This window comes from Cyprinodon tularosa, unplaced genomic scaffold, assembly GCF_016077235.1.
Source record: "Cyprinodon tularosa strain WSP-4 unplaced genomic scaffold, ASM1607723v1 ctg361, whole genome shotgun sequence".
Lineage (NCBI taxonomy): Eukaryota > Metazoa > Chordata > Actinopteri > Cyprinodontiformes > Cyprinodontidae > Cyprinodon > Cyprinodon tularosa.
The window spans coordinates 383,478-398,365 of NW_024039076.1; the positions used below are offsets into that span (position 1 = coordinate 383,478).

At 40.9% G+C, this 14,888-nt stretch overlaps 1 protein-coding gene across 2 annotated transcripts in view; it reads right to left on the bottom strand.

Moving 5' to 3' along the window:
• Nucleotides 1-2,028: 2,028 nt before the first annotated feature.
• Nucleotides 2,029-14,888, bottom strand: part of pxk (PX domain containing serine/threonine kinase) — a 35,338-nt gene continuing 22,478 nt past the window's right edge. Inside the window, exons 13-19 of one of the 2 annotated variants that reach the window (XM_038295868.1) lie at nucleotides 13,752-13,800; nucleotides 13,594-13,671; nucleotides 13,349-13,435; nucleotides 13,186-13,249; nucleotides 11,461-11,520; nucleotides 8,620-8,648; nucleotides 3,227-3,365 (exon numbers count right to left, since the gene is read on the bottom strand). In XM_038295868.1, the coding sequence (XP_038151796.1) occupies nucleotides 8,632-8,648; nucleotides 11,461-11,520; nucleotides 13,186-13,249; nucleotides 13,349-13,435; nucleotides 13,594-13,671; nucleotides 13,752-13,800 (355 nt within the window). In that variant the 3' untranslated portion in view covers nucleotides 3,227-3,365; nucleotides 8,620-8,631. Of the gene's footprint in view, nucleotides 3,366-8,619; nucleotides 8,649-11,460; nucleotides 11,521-13,185; nucleotides 13,250-13,348; nucleotides 13,436-13,593; nucleotides 13,672-13,751; nucleotides 13,801-14,888 lie in introns of both variants that reach the window. The other variant, XM_038295867.1, reaches the window with a different exon arrangement.

A 14,888-nucleotide genomic window follows, 5' to 3' on the forward strand; every position in this document is an offset into this window, starting at 1 on the left:
AAAGTCTTCAGGGGTGCCCCTGCACTCTTTCCTCACAAGGCAATACCCAATACCTGTCTATGGCTCTGAAGGGGTGTTGTTAAAGGGCCCTGCCTGGGGCTTTGCAGGCTAACTAAAGACGCCAAACAACCCCCATTCCAAAGGGTTGGACCTGTTCGTCCGTTTCAATTAGCATGTTTTCTAAAGGCTTTGTTGGGCTACTGTATAAAAGCCTCGAACTCAACGTTAATTCTGACTTTTTGAATTGAAAAAGCTTCCTGGGTGGGAAAGCGAAACGTCTTCAAACTTGGAAACAAAGTCCAGTGGATTGTTGCTTTTTTACATTTTGGGAATAACTATAACATATTTCAGCTCGTTAGACATTCAGCAGTGTCAGCAGTGTGGCTCGCTACTTGCAGAGGTCCAGATAAAAAAAGAATCATAAAGTCATAAAAGATGCTAACTCAAAATAAATTAAACCACAGGCCCTTACAAAATAAAGAATTACTCCAGTAAACTGCAGTAAAAAGATCACAATAAAGGATGTATTGTAAATAAATTTGTTTTTATTTAAGCATTTTAAATCCCCCCCTCCCCATTAAACGAAGCAATCTGATACATTTGCCACAAATATGTGCAATATACGACTCATTGTTTCCCTGAGCCGTTTTTAGGCAATTATTCATTCCTTTTCATCTTAAAGAGTTTGTTTCATTTAGCAGCAGCATAGACTGCAGACTCTGGAAATGTCGAGTGCTTCTCAGACCGTGCAGATCTGGAAATAATAAGTTCTGCAGATCTGGACGGATCCTCCTCACCTGTAAAGTGCTGCGCTGACAATCTGAGCTCGTTTTATAAGACCGTTCAGGATGCGAGGACCATCTCGTCTGTTGGGATTGCACAGATTAGTTTTTTTTTTAAACAAGAACTTGGTTTGATTTCAAACAAAAACGTTTTCCGGCTACTTCAGCACACAGATTTTAGGTTAAATCAGCTTCAGTTTGACCGGCGATGACTTTTTAGCTCCCAAGCAGAATCTGGAAGAAAAGCCAAAAATCCTTTAAGGATTTATAGTTTCATCAAAGCTGCAAACGTCAAAGCTTTGAAGCCGATATAAGATGTTTCTGTAAACTTCTGTTCCTTTGAGTATCTCCAGGCTTATATTAATGTCTGCTGCACACAGATCTGGTCAGAAGTGTCTCTGTGGAGGTAAGCGATGGTTGAGGCCTCAATGCACAGCTGAGGGAAGGTTCTTTAACTTTTCTACAAATTGAATATTTTTGGCTATGAGACAGAAATCAAAAAAGGTGGTTCTTTTTACTTTATAACCTAAAGCAGACGGTGATATAATCAATGGCGTTTTAAAATTCAGATTCTCTCTCTTCTTGCGGACTGGGCGACTGAGCAGAGAAACTGAAGCCGTCCTTCCTTAAAGAACAGCAGAGATCCTGGAAGCTGTTTTCCTGCACACTTCTGATCAGCTGGCTGAACATAAACTCCAAGCAAAGCTGCATTGACCTCAATTTCTATCAGAAATTGTACATCTGTGTTCTGAACTGTGGCAGGATTGAATATAAAGATCTTTATGTACCAAACTGTCACATGCAAAAAAAAAAAATAAAATAGACATTCAACATCTCCATCGGCGGAAGTTAGTCCATACGGCACAAGAAAATAAAACGGCAAAACTGCATGAAAATAAAAAAAAACCCTCCTGGGCTTTGAAATGAACCTTTGGCAACTATTGGATGAAACGGACCTCCAGCGTTTTCTGAAAGGTTCATTCATCCCAACATGCTGCACTTTAGAAAAACAAATGATTCCTACAGGAAAGGGTCAAATGTTTGTGTTGGATAAATAAAGGTTTTCTTTGGGCATCATGATTCCTCTTTAACCCCTGGCTCTACATTTCTACACAAGCGGTATCTCTGCTCACCTCTTTCAGTAATATTTTCACTTTTGGTGTTTTTTCAAGTGTCTCTGAAATCCTGTAAACTCTAAAAAAAAAATATTGAGGAGCTCAGTTAGAAACCTGCTCTGCAGGGGCAATGGTGCCTGACAGACACAGCTGAGGGTTTAGACAATCCCTGCTGTGTTTGGTCCAGATGTGGGGAGGCTTCAGAACTGGACCGTTGATTTTGCTCTCAGTCCGTTCAGAGGAAATCAGCTGCCTGTAGTTTAAATATCTCCTTTCTTAAATGACCGTCTCCATCATTTTAATCCAGCTTTAGCTGGAAAAGGTTTGGAAATGTCCCAACACAAATTTGATTAAGAAATGTTAATCAAATGACGTCTAAATAAAGCGGCTCTGATTGCTCAAGTCATATAATTTTAATTAAATACCTTTAGATTGTACCTGCTCACCTTTTTGGGATATTATGTGGGGGGAAAAAAATTTCATTTTTCTTTAAGGTGCAAAATTATCAAGTAGATTTGAAACTGAATGTAAAAATAAATGGTTCTAATCTGATTGTGACAGTTTCATAATCCCAAACTGGAAAAATATAAATTTTCAAAGATTAAAAAGAAGTTTTCTGTGAATTTCTGGAGGATATTTCTGCACCTGGTGGGCATCAAATGCAAAGCCTTCAAAACAGACAGGGAGTAACATCTCCTTCCTTTCTCTCACTTCCTTTCTTCATGCATTTCAAAGCCAAAGGAACAGAGAAAACATACCCAGACGGTGCTGGAAAGAGTGAAAACCCTTCTGAAGCTTCAAAACGTGAAGCAGATCAAGGCCTATGTTTCTCTTTGAAAATACGAAAAAACAACATCTTTTTTAAACAGTCTCAGCTCCGAGCCGCTCCACCAACAAGAACCCAACAGTATGGAAAACTACAGGACATTAAAGTTCCGATCCAGGGAATTCAACCTCGGTACAATCATAAACCCAGCAGCAGAAACTTTGACCTGCCAGAAAGTCCAGCCGCCACCTGGAGGGAACGCCTCACCTACCGACACCGGAGGGGAAAAAGAAGCTGAGGATTGTCCAGAACGTCTGTAGGCGGATGGATGGGAGTCCGGTTCTGACCCGTCCAATTCTCACAGCAACAGGTAAAAAAAAAGTTAAAAGAAGCAGAAAGAAATAAAAAGTACTTGGATTTTTCTGTTAGTGATTTGTTTTCACAGGGACGTATTGAGCACAGTGCAGAGGCGGCAGGTTGCCGTGGCGCCGGGTCAGAACTTGGGCGTGCTGCGGTCCACGGTGTCGGCCTTCTTCAGCTTGCCTTTGCTGAAGGTCTGGATGGAGCTGAGCAGGGCGGCCCGACCTCCTCCGGCGTCGTCTGAGGAGGGGGAGGGAGGTAGAGGACTGGAGGAAGAGTTGGGCACAGCGGGAGGAGGAGGAGGAGCAGGAGGAGGCGGAGGAGGAGGTGTGGTGTGGGGTCCTGGATGCAACACAGAGGAGAAGCATGAGAGAGAGAACCTGTCTGGGACCAGTTAGAGGATTCAAATAAAAGCTGCTTTTCATCTCAGATTTAGAGCCAGCAGCTTTCTGCTTTCCTGGTTCTCCTGCCGCTTCAGATGATCCTGGTCTGTAATGACCTCAACTCACAATCAGGGTTTCTAATTAGATCGGACCTGGATCGGTTCCTTCCAAACCTTTACCTCTAAAATCCACCTGCTGCATCATAGTTTCCTCACCAACACAATCATCCAACTTTTAACTCTTCTCCTGCGTTTCTCTGCCTCCTTGTTTTGCTTCTACTTTGGTTTTTTATGCAGAAACGATGCCTAAACCTCTGTTATCCCGTTAACACCGAAGCTGAACAGACTCTCCGGACGTGCCTCGATACACAGGCTCGTTCAACTCTTTTTTTTCATCAAGTCTTTAAAAGGGCCAATGGCGGCGGGATAAATGACTTAGACTTAGGAAATTTTGTCATTTTGTATATACAGAATGTATTCAAAATGAAATTGGTAAACACAAAATTTTTATACACAAAATGAAACTTTTTTATAATTCATAAAGTCCCATTTACCTTGCAGTTTTAGTCACTCTGCAAATAAATAAAAAAAGTCTCTATTCTGACATAATATGTTGCTTTGTTTTGGCCCTCGAGGGCCCGATAAATTGCTTCAAAGGGCTGGATTCAGCCCCCTGGCCTTAAGTTTGACACTTGTTCTGGACAATGAATCAATGAATGGGAATAAAATCCCCAATAGAGCTGAGGGAACCGGAACCAGAACTCTCCAGGTTTTGTGGAGGCTGGACACTAATGCTTTCTGGACAAGAGGCTCAGAGGACGCCTGTATCAGATCGGATCTTCTGAAGCGTTCCTTAGGAAATGTTTGGATTATTCCTAAGGAAAGGCACCACAGGAGCGGCTCAAAACCCAAGAGCTGCTGGTCTGTTGTGAATTTTTAGCCGTTTTGCATTCTCGCAGCTGAATGGAAGCCAGCGGCTGAGCTAAAAGAAGCAGAAAATGAAGGTAACTGCGACGTAAAGATCCAGTGGTTTGACAGCCGGAGCTAAAGAAACGTCCTCTTTCTGCTGCTGTGTTTGGATGCAAAATGCTTTGAATCCCAGTTTATCTCCTCAGAATACAGCAGAGATGGAGTTTCTCCAGGAAACCACCGACCCGCATGTTCTGCAGCTGCTTTCAGGGACTTTTCAAGCTAATATTCAGATGGGTCTCGACTTTTCCCTTTAAAGCTGCCACTGATCAGACGGAGGGTTCAGGAGCTTTCCATCATAAAGATGTGGAGCAAAAGCAAAACAGGTCCTCCCCCGTACTTAAAAGCAGGCTTAAGTTTTTGTTTTTGAACAGCTAAAGTAACACTTTGCAATAAGGCTCCCTTTTTAGATGGATAATTAGTTTAAAGATGTTTTATCTATCTGCAAACATCTAAAAACTCATAATTGTAAATTATGCATGCTAAGAAATGCGTTTATAAATGCTTATTGTGTTTCCGACACAGTAAACTTGTATGAGCTATGAAAAAAGCAACTTTTAAACAAAGCGTGCACTAGGAGAAATGGGCTCTTGCACGCATTTAATAGGCGTTTCTTCTCGGGAGCAGCTACAGGGTTTTGCATGTGCATTTTTTTGCATGTGTATTTTCAAAAATTTGCAAAAATCCTCCACAATACCTTTAATTATAAAGTGTTTCCAGAATAATTCAAACCGTATCTGTAAACCAATTATCCCCTACACATAAAGGGAGCCTCACTGTAACGCCGTACTGAGCTAAAATCTTATTCTCAACTGATCAAAGATAACTGTTCAAGTAGAGCAGAGCTGCATGATGCTAGAGAGACTGGAAACTACGGTATTATTGATGAATATTGCTGTGACCATATAATAAACGTAGCTTTCTCTAAATAGCAAAACAGATTATTTACAAGCCGAGTTTGACAGCATGGAGCCTGAAACTACGGAAGAGGATTAGGGCCACTGAAAAAAAAAAGTTAACTGATTTTTACATTTTTTTTTCAGTTTAACATGGGAAAAAAGTCAGAATTCTGAGATTAAAGTCAGAGTTCTGACTTTTTTCCCAAACTATACTGAAATAAAATAAAATAAAAATCAGTTAACTTTTTTTTTTTTTTCCAGTGGCCCTAATCCTCCTCCGTAACACTCCAGCCTAACATACACCAAATAGAATAGAATAGAACTTTATTGATCTCCCGATGGAGAAATTCATGTGTGACATCAGTTCTTAAATCATCTAAGAGAGAAACTGAGCTTAGAGCAAAGTTTTCATGATGCTTCCGACTACAAACTGTGTGCAGGGTGGAATTGGAAAAAGTTTAATGTCTGCAGTGGTTTAACAAACAGCCAAAACATTCAAGCATTGCTTTAAATCTCATAAAACTCAAATTCTGCTGCATCCATTTCTAAAAAATAGGAATTTTATTTAACTGATGCTTTTTATCCTCACTGAAAATTGTTTTAAGTGGGTCACAAAAAGTAAAAAATTCAGAAAATCAAAATCTAATGACATCTTTGATCAAATTAATTCTGGTTAAAATCAGACTAACGTCTCGTTTCTCAGTTTTTGATGACAAATATAGAAAAGCTGATTTGGGTCTTAAAGGAATAGTACACCCAAAACATGATTAGCCTTCATTTTCTACTCACCCCCATGCTGAACAACACTCTGGAGTACTTTTTTGATATCTCAAATGCATCTGGAGATCTGGGAGGCTTCTTGCTGTCTGCTGACATTCAAATAATGGAGGTCTATGGTGACCGAGACAGAAAGGTCCATAAAAGTCCACAAAAAACGTGTCAATATTCCTCCATACTGCTCGTCCAATGTATTCCAAGTGTCCTGAGTGGGTAGCATCCAGAATTTACTCGAAACGAAGTCATTTAGAATGTTTTTAGAGCATAAACAGTAGTGTATAGGATTTCCTGAAAGCGCGCACACGCGCGCTCACGACGCTACGGAAGCCGGCAGACCAAACCACCGCATTCAGCTCGGCAAAGAACTCATGCTCTTCCTCAACACTGAAGTCCTCAGACATTTTTCTTTCGTTGTTTCTTTCTTTGCACAGGTAAACAGCACATTTCTTCTTCTACGCTTGCATTATTGGCAGAGCAGACGCTGAATGCGCACTTTCATCTGGTTTGATCTGCCGGCTTCCGTAGCGTCGTGAGCGCGCGTGTGCGCGCTTTCAGGAAATCCTATACACTACTGTTTATGCTCTAAAAACATTCTAAATGACTTCGTTTCGAGTAAATTCTGGATGCTACCCACTCAGGACACTTGGAATACATTGGACGAGCAGTATGGAGGAATATTGACACGTTTTTTGTGGACTTTTATGGACCTTTCTGTCTCGGTCATAGATATCAAAAAAGTACTCCAGAGTGTTGTTCAGCATCGGGGTGAGTAGAAAATGAAGGCTAATCATGTTTTGGGTGTACTATTCCTTTAAAATAACTGAGCAGGACTGAAATAAGAGCTTTAATAAACCTGATTTATGGAAGAGGAACAGATTATGTGTGAAAAGCCGAAGCTAAAATAATATTTGGAGTTTGGAGGACGAGGGCCCATCGGAATATTAGACGATATAAAAAAATTAAATACAACATTTTGTGGTTGATCAGCTTCAGTAAAAAAAAAAAAAAGGAGAATGCAAAAATAATTCACAGCTGAGAGCAAATGAATTAAAGCCTAAAAGGTTGAGACATCATGTGACGACCCCCCCACCCCACACACACATAAACAAACAACCTGACATGCAGACAGACGGACTGACATCACAATCTGCAATGAAAACAGGAGGAAGGAAGCAGCCGGATGTCATTGGAGATTGTGAGGTTTTTTAAGAGCGTGAACGTAAACCCTGATGGCAGCAAGCACTGGTTTGATGACCTGATAACCCGACGGGTTCAACAAGAAGGGTTTGGATTAGCTTTAGGTGAAGTTACACTGCAAAAACTATCTAGAAATAAGTCAACATTTCTAAAATTAAGTGTATTTACCCTTAATTTGAGTAGGTAAATAAGATTAATTGCCAAAGGAATAAGCATTTTTACTCTTAAAATAAGAGAATTAGTCCCTCCTAGACGTCTCTGTGGTGTTCCCCGGAGGAGCTGGGCCCGGATAACCGAAAGAAGATGGATGCATGGAAAAGATAATTAGATAATAGACACTTGAAATAAGACAATGCAATTGTTTTTTTCTTATTCTAAACGTAAATTGTGTTGTTCCACTGGCAAAGTGTCTCACTTACCTACTCAATTCAAGAACAAATAAAACTTATTTTAAGAAAAAAATGACTTATTTAGATTTTCAGACTCAGATCAGCCTCCCTGTGGAACAAAGAAAAGCCACTGATCCAAGGTCAGGCCCAGATTTCTGTTTTCTAGAACCGTGACTTAGATCCAGAGTGTTACAGAGCCAGAAGGGCCGTCTAAAGCCCCTGGTTGTTTTTTCTTCTCTCACTGGTTGAATGTCAGGAACGTCTGGAAACCTGAACCCCAGAGGAGGAGGAGCTCTGATCTGACCTCCTCTCTTTTGAGACCATGTATGCAGGAGCTGGAGTGAATCTGTGCTTCTCCCAAACCTAAATCATCTCTGGAATGTTAGCTGGTGCAGGAAACTCTCCCATCCTCTGGACTGGACCAGATGGACGGTGTCCATCACCGTCCTCCCTTCAGTCAGGCAGGAGACACCATCAGACCCGAGCTCCTCTGGCTGAGTCCTCCTTCTTCCTGTTCGCGAAGCAGAGCCTCAGACTGAGAGGAGCTGACTTATTCCAGCTGCTTTAAACTCAACTGACCTACAGTCTGGAATCATGATGTGCATAAATCGGACACGTTTATCTCCATGGGTGCATCTTCAGATCCAGCTCTTATACAGAATGATGTTCTAGGACAAAAATCTTCCCTTGTTCTCCTGGATCAGAGGTCTGTTTCACCATGAGCCTCTTTTCTAACTTAAGGAGTGACGTTCCCAGAGAGGCTGAAGGAAGGCTCAGAGTCTGAAAGGTTTCCCTGCATCACTTTCAGCCAATCAGAATTTCCGTTTGGATTCTTTTCCTAGCCCAGCTTCAGGCGGCCATGTTTTTATGTCTGAACGTTTGTGCTAAGAAGGAGCTGGCTGACAGGTCAGGGTTCACGCTGGCTTTAAAAACCAAAAGACAGGTTCATCAACATCTTTGACATTATAATCGTTTTACTTTACCCAAAGACACGGTCAGAATGGAGCATGCTCTATGGTGGAGACGGCACAGGAAGAAGAGAGACAGGGAGATGACTGTTATCCGTCCATTAGACCAATCAGCATTTAGAGAACCACCAGTTAAAAAGGTAGGAGGAGACATGTGGGGAGGATTAACCGCTCGCTTCTTTCCAAGCAGCCACTTTCATCTAAAGCAGACAGTCTGAAGGGTTCCTCAACGTTTTTCTTTGCTTTTCCACTCTGTTTTGGCTCTAGAAAGCTCTAAAAGTATTCACACCCACTGAAAGATTTTATGCACATCTTGTTTAACTGTTTAGTGGAAGGAAAACAAAATGTTTTTAAATCAACTCTTGGAAATAACATTTTGTAGAACGGCCTTTGGCTCCAGGTTTTCTCTTTATGGGCGTCTTCTGCATTTTTAAAGCTAAAACCGCTCCTGTTCAGTCAGACTGGATGGAGAACATTAGTTTCCAAGTCTCTTAGTTATATCTAGACCTGGACTTTGACTAGGCCAGTCTGAGCCAGGAATCTGCTCCGATATAAACCGTTCACTGTATCCCTGTCTGGATGTTCAGGTGGTTCTCCTGCTGGAAGCTGAACCTCCATCTGAGTCTCAGGTTTTCCTCCAGGATCGTCCTCCATCCATCTTCCATCAACTCTGACCAGCTTCCCTGTCCCAGCTGGATGAGGGCATCTCCTCAGCATCATGCTGCCACCACCATGCTTCAGTGTGGATATGGGGTGTTGGTTTATGGTGAATGAAGAGACCAACTGTTGTTTCAGCTGACCTGAACACCTACATCCATATCGTATTTGTTTCTCCTGGTGGGAAACAAGACTGCTTCCTGATCTCTGGATCTCTGCAGCTCCTCCAGAGTAGCTATTAAGGCCAGAACACACCAAATCCGATTTAGCATCCGATCCAATAGGGAAGTCAACGGGGATGATCAAACCCGACACAATTTTACGCTCCACCTGACATAGAGCCCAGGTCTAATTTAGTTGGACTACGCAGCTATTCGGCAGGAATTTTATGGGTCTGATAGGAAGAGGATGTGCTTTTACAAAAACTCATCCGCTTTGGGGGAAAACACTAAATAAAATAAAATTTGTGAATCTCACAGGGAAAGAGTCAGTTTTGGCGTCATTGAGTATATAGTAAGTGGAACAGACTTGTGCGTACGGAAGCAGAGAGCGGTCATATTCGACTTTTTTTCCCCCTTTGCCTTCTCTAGATTACATAACTATCTCGTTATCACTTTTAAACCATTACTTGTTTTCTCAAGATAAGATAAATATCTCATTATCAGGAGAAAACAGTTATTGATTTGTTGAGATAACAAGATAATAAACCTGTATTAGTAATGAATGAGGCTGACCAACAGCCCTGGATTTCCACTCCATCCATGCCTGCAGGGCCCGTAGTTGTGTAGTTGCCGTACCGCGTGTGCGCAAATATCAGTTTTTTAGTTTCCAGTTTCTTTTTACTAATTGTGAGGTCATAGTGGATGATTGGATTGCATGGGATACAGTAGAAACAAATCTGTTTTAATAAAAATCTATAATCTGGACTCATTTTCAGGGTTAATGCATCTTATACCTGTTACAGGCATAACACCAGGGCTGTTCAGAAAACACCTGGAGGCATAGGGCTAATTGCTTATTAATTAGAAGTAGAAGCAAATCATCAACCCAACAAGTTGCCTCATTACCTAAAAGTTAAACACAGGATTATTTACAGAATTAAACATAGGCTGCCATGACTTATACTTATAAATCTTCTCCCACTGTTGTGGTATTGAAGGATGTTATCAGTTTTTACACACCAATCATCTTGTTATGACGAGAAAATGGCTTTGTTATCTTTAGATAATGAGAAAATTAACTAGTTTTCTTGAGAAAACCGCAGTGAAAAAGGATCTGAGGGACGTGCAAAAACAATCAATGAAACATTCAAAAATATAACGCTTTACCCATGATAGGAGTTCAGGAAGACAGTAAACTTCCCAGATCTTTCTGAGATTCACCTCTCTGCCTCAGTCAGCATAGAAACCGCCCCATGGTGTTTATTGCTGTGTTTTAGATCTTATTATGTTTTTAATATATATTCTCTATCTATTCTGGTTTGAGATGCTGCAGAGACTCGTTAAGTTGGGCTTTACTTTATAGCTGCGCCGGTTTAGTCAAATGTGGGAAATTGTTTTAATTTGTGTATAGCACAGAGACAGAAAGTGAAGAAAATCCATGCAGATCTGCTCGCCTTGCCTAGTCGGAGCCTCTCTATACGCAGTCAGTTTGACATGGATAAAACGATTCGGAACCAATGTGTTCAGGCCTTTAAACTCTTGGCTGCTTTTCTTATGTGGAAAATGAAAACTGTGCATTGTTTTCCTTCAGCCTGATGGTATAATTACTAAGTGGTGTGAGAAAAGCTGCAGGGTTGTGAATACTTTTGAGTCATTTCATCTGTTTGGCTGCTTAGAAGGAATAAGCATCTATGATAAAATAACCTGCGGGAGTCTGTGTGGATTTCTACACTAACGAGGGCTTGCCCCCCCAGTGTTCAGACGACAGTAACTAAACCACGCTGCAGAGGAAGATACCTGCCTGTGAGCCACTTGATGAGAGGAGACAGAGGCAGACAGGTCCAGTTAATGACAGAGTCCTCAGAATCACTCATGCACATTTTAAAAAGAAAATGTGTTTCTGATCTGAGCAGCTTGCTAAAATGCAACACAGCTTTTCTCACCAGTAGGAGGCGCTACCGTCAGAGTGGTACAGACATAAAGATACTTATAATAAAGACAGAGACGAGTGGACGGACAGGAAGACGGACAGGTGTACCTGTGGTGGAGGAGGGAGCAGGGGAGGAGGGACACGTTGGAGGGGAACTGGCTCCTGAACCTGCAGCAGACAGAAAACAACCATCTGAGACGCAGAGGAGAGAGGGGGAGGCCTGCAGCAGTCAGTCAGTCAGTCTAAACCAACCGTTTGCTTATTTCTGCCTCATTTTTCATCCCTTCCTTCTTCCATCCTATAAACAGTTGCCTAAACCCTGCAGAGTCAGTTTGCTTCTCATTTCAAGGTAGCTTCAAATTGAAGATAATCATGAAACGCTAAAATCTGATGCATAAACTAATAATACACCTGATTAAAACCATAATCATGACCGATTATATCCCCTAATTAGTGCTGCACTAATTAGTGCTGAAATCAAGACTTTAACCTGCTTCTTCACTAAAGAATATGATTAAGAGTTTTTCTAAATTTTCCTTGATTTGAGAAGACATGCAAGACAATCTGCCAAAGGAATAAGATGGCACATTTAAAATAATAATAATAATAAAAAAACTCTCTTCCAGTAACTTATTTTAACTGCATATGATCTAGTTGTCTTATTTTAAGGTTTAAAAAAAATGCTAATACGAGGGGCGTTTAATAAGTAATGCCCCTGACCCACTCCCAGTTGTTTGATCTAGTTGATATTTTGCATGTGCGATTATTTATATCTCTATAGATAAAGTGACAAACTGCAGCTCTGAACTAACTGTGGTTTCTGATTTACAGCAGTGTGAACAGCAGTGATTCGGTTTATGTGAGTGTGAAAGGATGCACGCCACGGGAGACTTTTGATGAAAGGAAAGTAACTTATGGGGATGAAGCCCCATCATAAGGCCTTACAAGGCCATTTAAAAACCGGATCACTGCTCGAAACTCAACAGGCTCCATTTCAGGCCTGTCACCGTTGAAACATCTGTAAATCATATATAACTATTAGTTCAGAGCTGTAATTTGCAACTTAATCTATAAAGCTAAAAATAATTGCACATTTCATCTAGATAAAAAAAAAAACTGGAAGTGGGTCAGGGGCATTACTTATTGAGCTCAAATTAGAGGAAATACATATAATTTAAGAAATCTTTATTTTCAGACCAATTTTTGCAGTGTAATATTGGATTATCTTACTTATAAGGGCAAAAATACTAATTCCAAGGAAAGATCATCTTATTTATCTGCCCAGATTAAGGGGAAATACACTTATTTTTATTGTATTTTTGCAAGGTTTCTATTCCTCCTCTTTCTTACCCATGATTCAGAGCTTTAACATCTTATTCCCCAATGATGGATGTCAGAGGTGGAACCTCATCCTTTTTAGTTTAAAGTTATAGTGATGGAAATGTTACAGTCAGCAAGGTTTTGCATCAAAGCAGCACTGTACTGAGCCAACGGCCACTGATGACCAGCATCAGTCAAACTAATTTCCTTCCAGAAATATTTAGCATAAGGTGAGAATGAAAGGAAGGATAAAGTCTGTATGGAAACTTAAGGAAAAAAAAGAGGTTTCATCATGTCAGCCATCAAAAAACAAAACATCAAAACTACAATATGGAGGTAAAGGTTTTGAACTTTGACCCTTTTTCTGAGCTGATGCTAAAAGGTTACAGAGTCTAATCCACTTCTCTGATGTCTACATTTTAGTAAATACATTTTAATTAAGGGGAAAAGAGAGCGGTTTATTAAGAAATATGAGCTTTTCTTAATTTGTGGTTGGAGTAGCTGGGAACCTACCAGAGTTGTTGTTGTTTCTGACTGAAACGTCCTCTTCCTTCTCGTACGTCGACTGTCTGCACTTCTGTAGAGACAGGAACAAAGGTTTGAATCCTGAATGCTGGTTTCTGCTCCAACTCATCAGAAAAACTCAATGTGCCAACATGTGTTTGTGCTCTCTGACCTTCCTCGCCAGGATCTTCCTCCTCTTCTTCTCCTCCTCAGAGCCGTAGTGTGACTGAGCCCGGGTCAGCCTCCGGTGCTGATGGATCTGTGGTCACACAGAACCATGCAGGATTATCCTCTAAATTAAGAAAGTTTTTTCCAGCTTACGATCACATGTTTGTTATGTAAGTTAGAGCTCTGCTAATGCTGAACGGATCCACCTCAGGGACCTTCAGATAGTCAGAGATGGGAGTTTGGACCCACCAGTCTTTGCTCTTCACGCAGCCTCTTCTCCAAACTCCCCTTAGCCTCCTTCAGTGCCTCCTTCAGCCTGCTGGGAACCTGGAGCAGAGGACACGTCAGATTTATGACCATTTATTCAACTATGATTCTAAAAACCTTCACATCACACCGGCCCTCACCTTGATCTGTAGCTTTTCTGAGTGATTGAGCCGAACGTCACTGAAGAGCCTGAACGATATAAAACAAGACTAAAAATAAATGATACATTTTTTGCTTGATATTAAGCAAGTGAATAAATTTAGTCACAAACGCATAACATCAAACGTATAGATTATTTTAATTATAGGCCTGTTTGTACAAGCCTGCTTTTATTTGAGCTAATAGATGTAGAAATAATGGAAGAAAATAATCTCTAATCATTTATTATTAATCTGGCAAAGGATGGGTTAATAAATCAGTTCTCTGTGCAAACAGAGATTAATTTGCTGTTTAATAATCAAAAATCTTATGTAAATCAGATGTGGTGTTCCTCAGGGCTCCCTTCTCAGGTCTGTTCTATTCCATCTCAGATTCTGCTGTCCCAAACATCGCCTGCCTCTAGTCTGATTATTAACAACTTTATTTTTAAAGTTTTTATTTTTAAAGAAAATATTTTCAGTTCTTTTTCATGTGTTGTTTTTGCTTAAATATGCAGTGTGTAACTTCTAGCTTTGAATTAGTTTTAGTCCGTGAGGCAGACACCCTGTCTACTTTTAAGGCTAGGCTTGAAACTTTCCTTTTCGATAAAGCTTATAGTTAGAGTGGCTCAGGTTATCCTGAGCTATCTCTATAGTTATGCTGCTATAGGTTTAGACTGCTGGAGGACATAGGGACCCCTTTTTCATCATTCTCTCTCTATTCTCCCACTCTGCAGAATCTGTTAGTTCAATCTCTAACGTTCTGCTCTCTCTGCTTTTTCTCATAGTAGCTTCTTCTGGTCTGATCCTGTTTTGCTGTGACTCCATCCTGGAGAGAAATATCAGCTGTGCTGCTGCCATCAACACCTTTGTAAATAGTAAACTTTCTAGACGGGGCCGCCTGTGGAGCTGGTTACAGTTGCCTTTTGTATTTGCTTCTTTTTGTATGTCTGCTTCTGTCTCCTTGAACCCCAGTCGGCCTCAGCAGATGGCCGCTCACACTGAGCCTGGTTCTGCTGGAGGTTTCTTCCTGTTAAAAGAGAGTTTTTCTTCTCCACTGTCGCTACAAACATGCTTAGTGTGAGGGATTGCTGAAGAGTCAATGAGTCAATGCAATCAACTGGTTTTCCTTAGATAGAA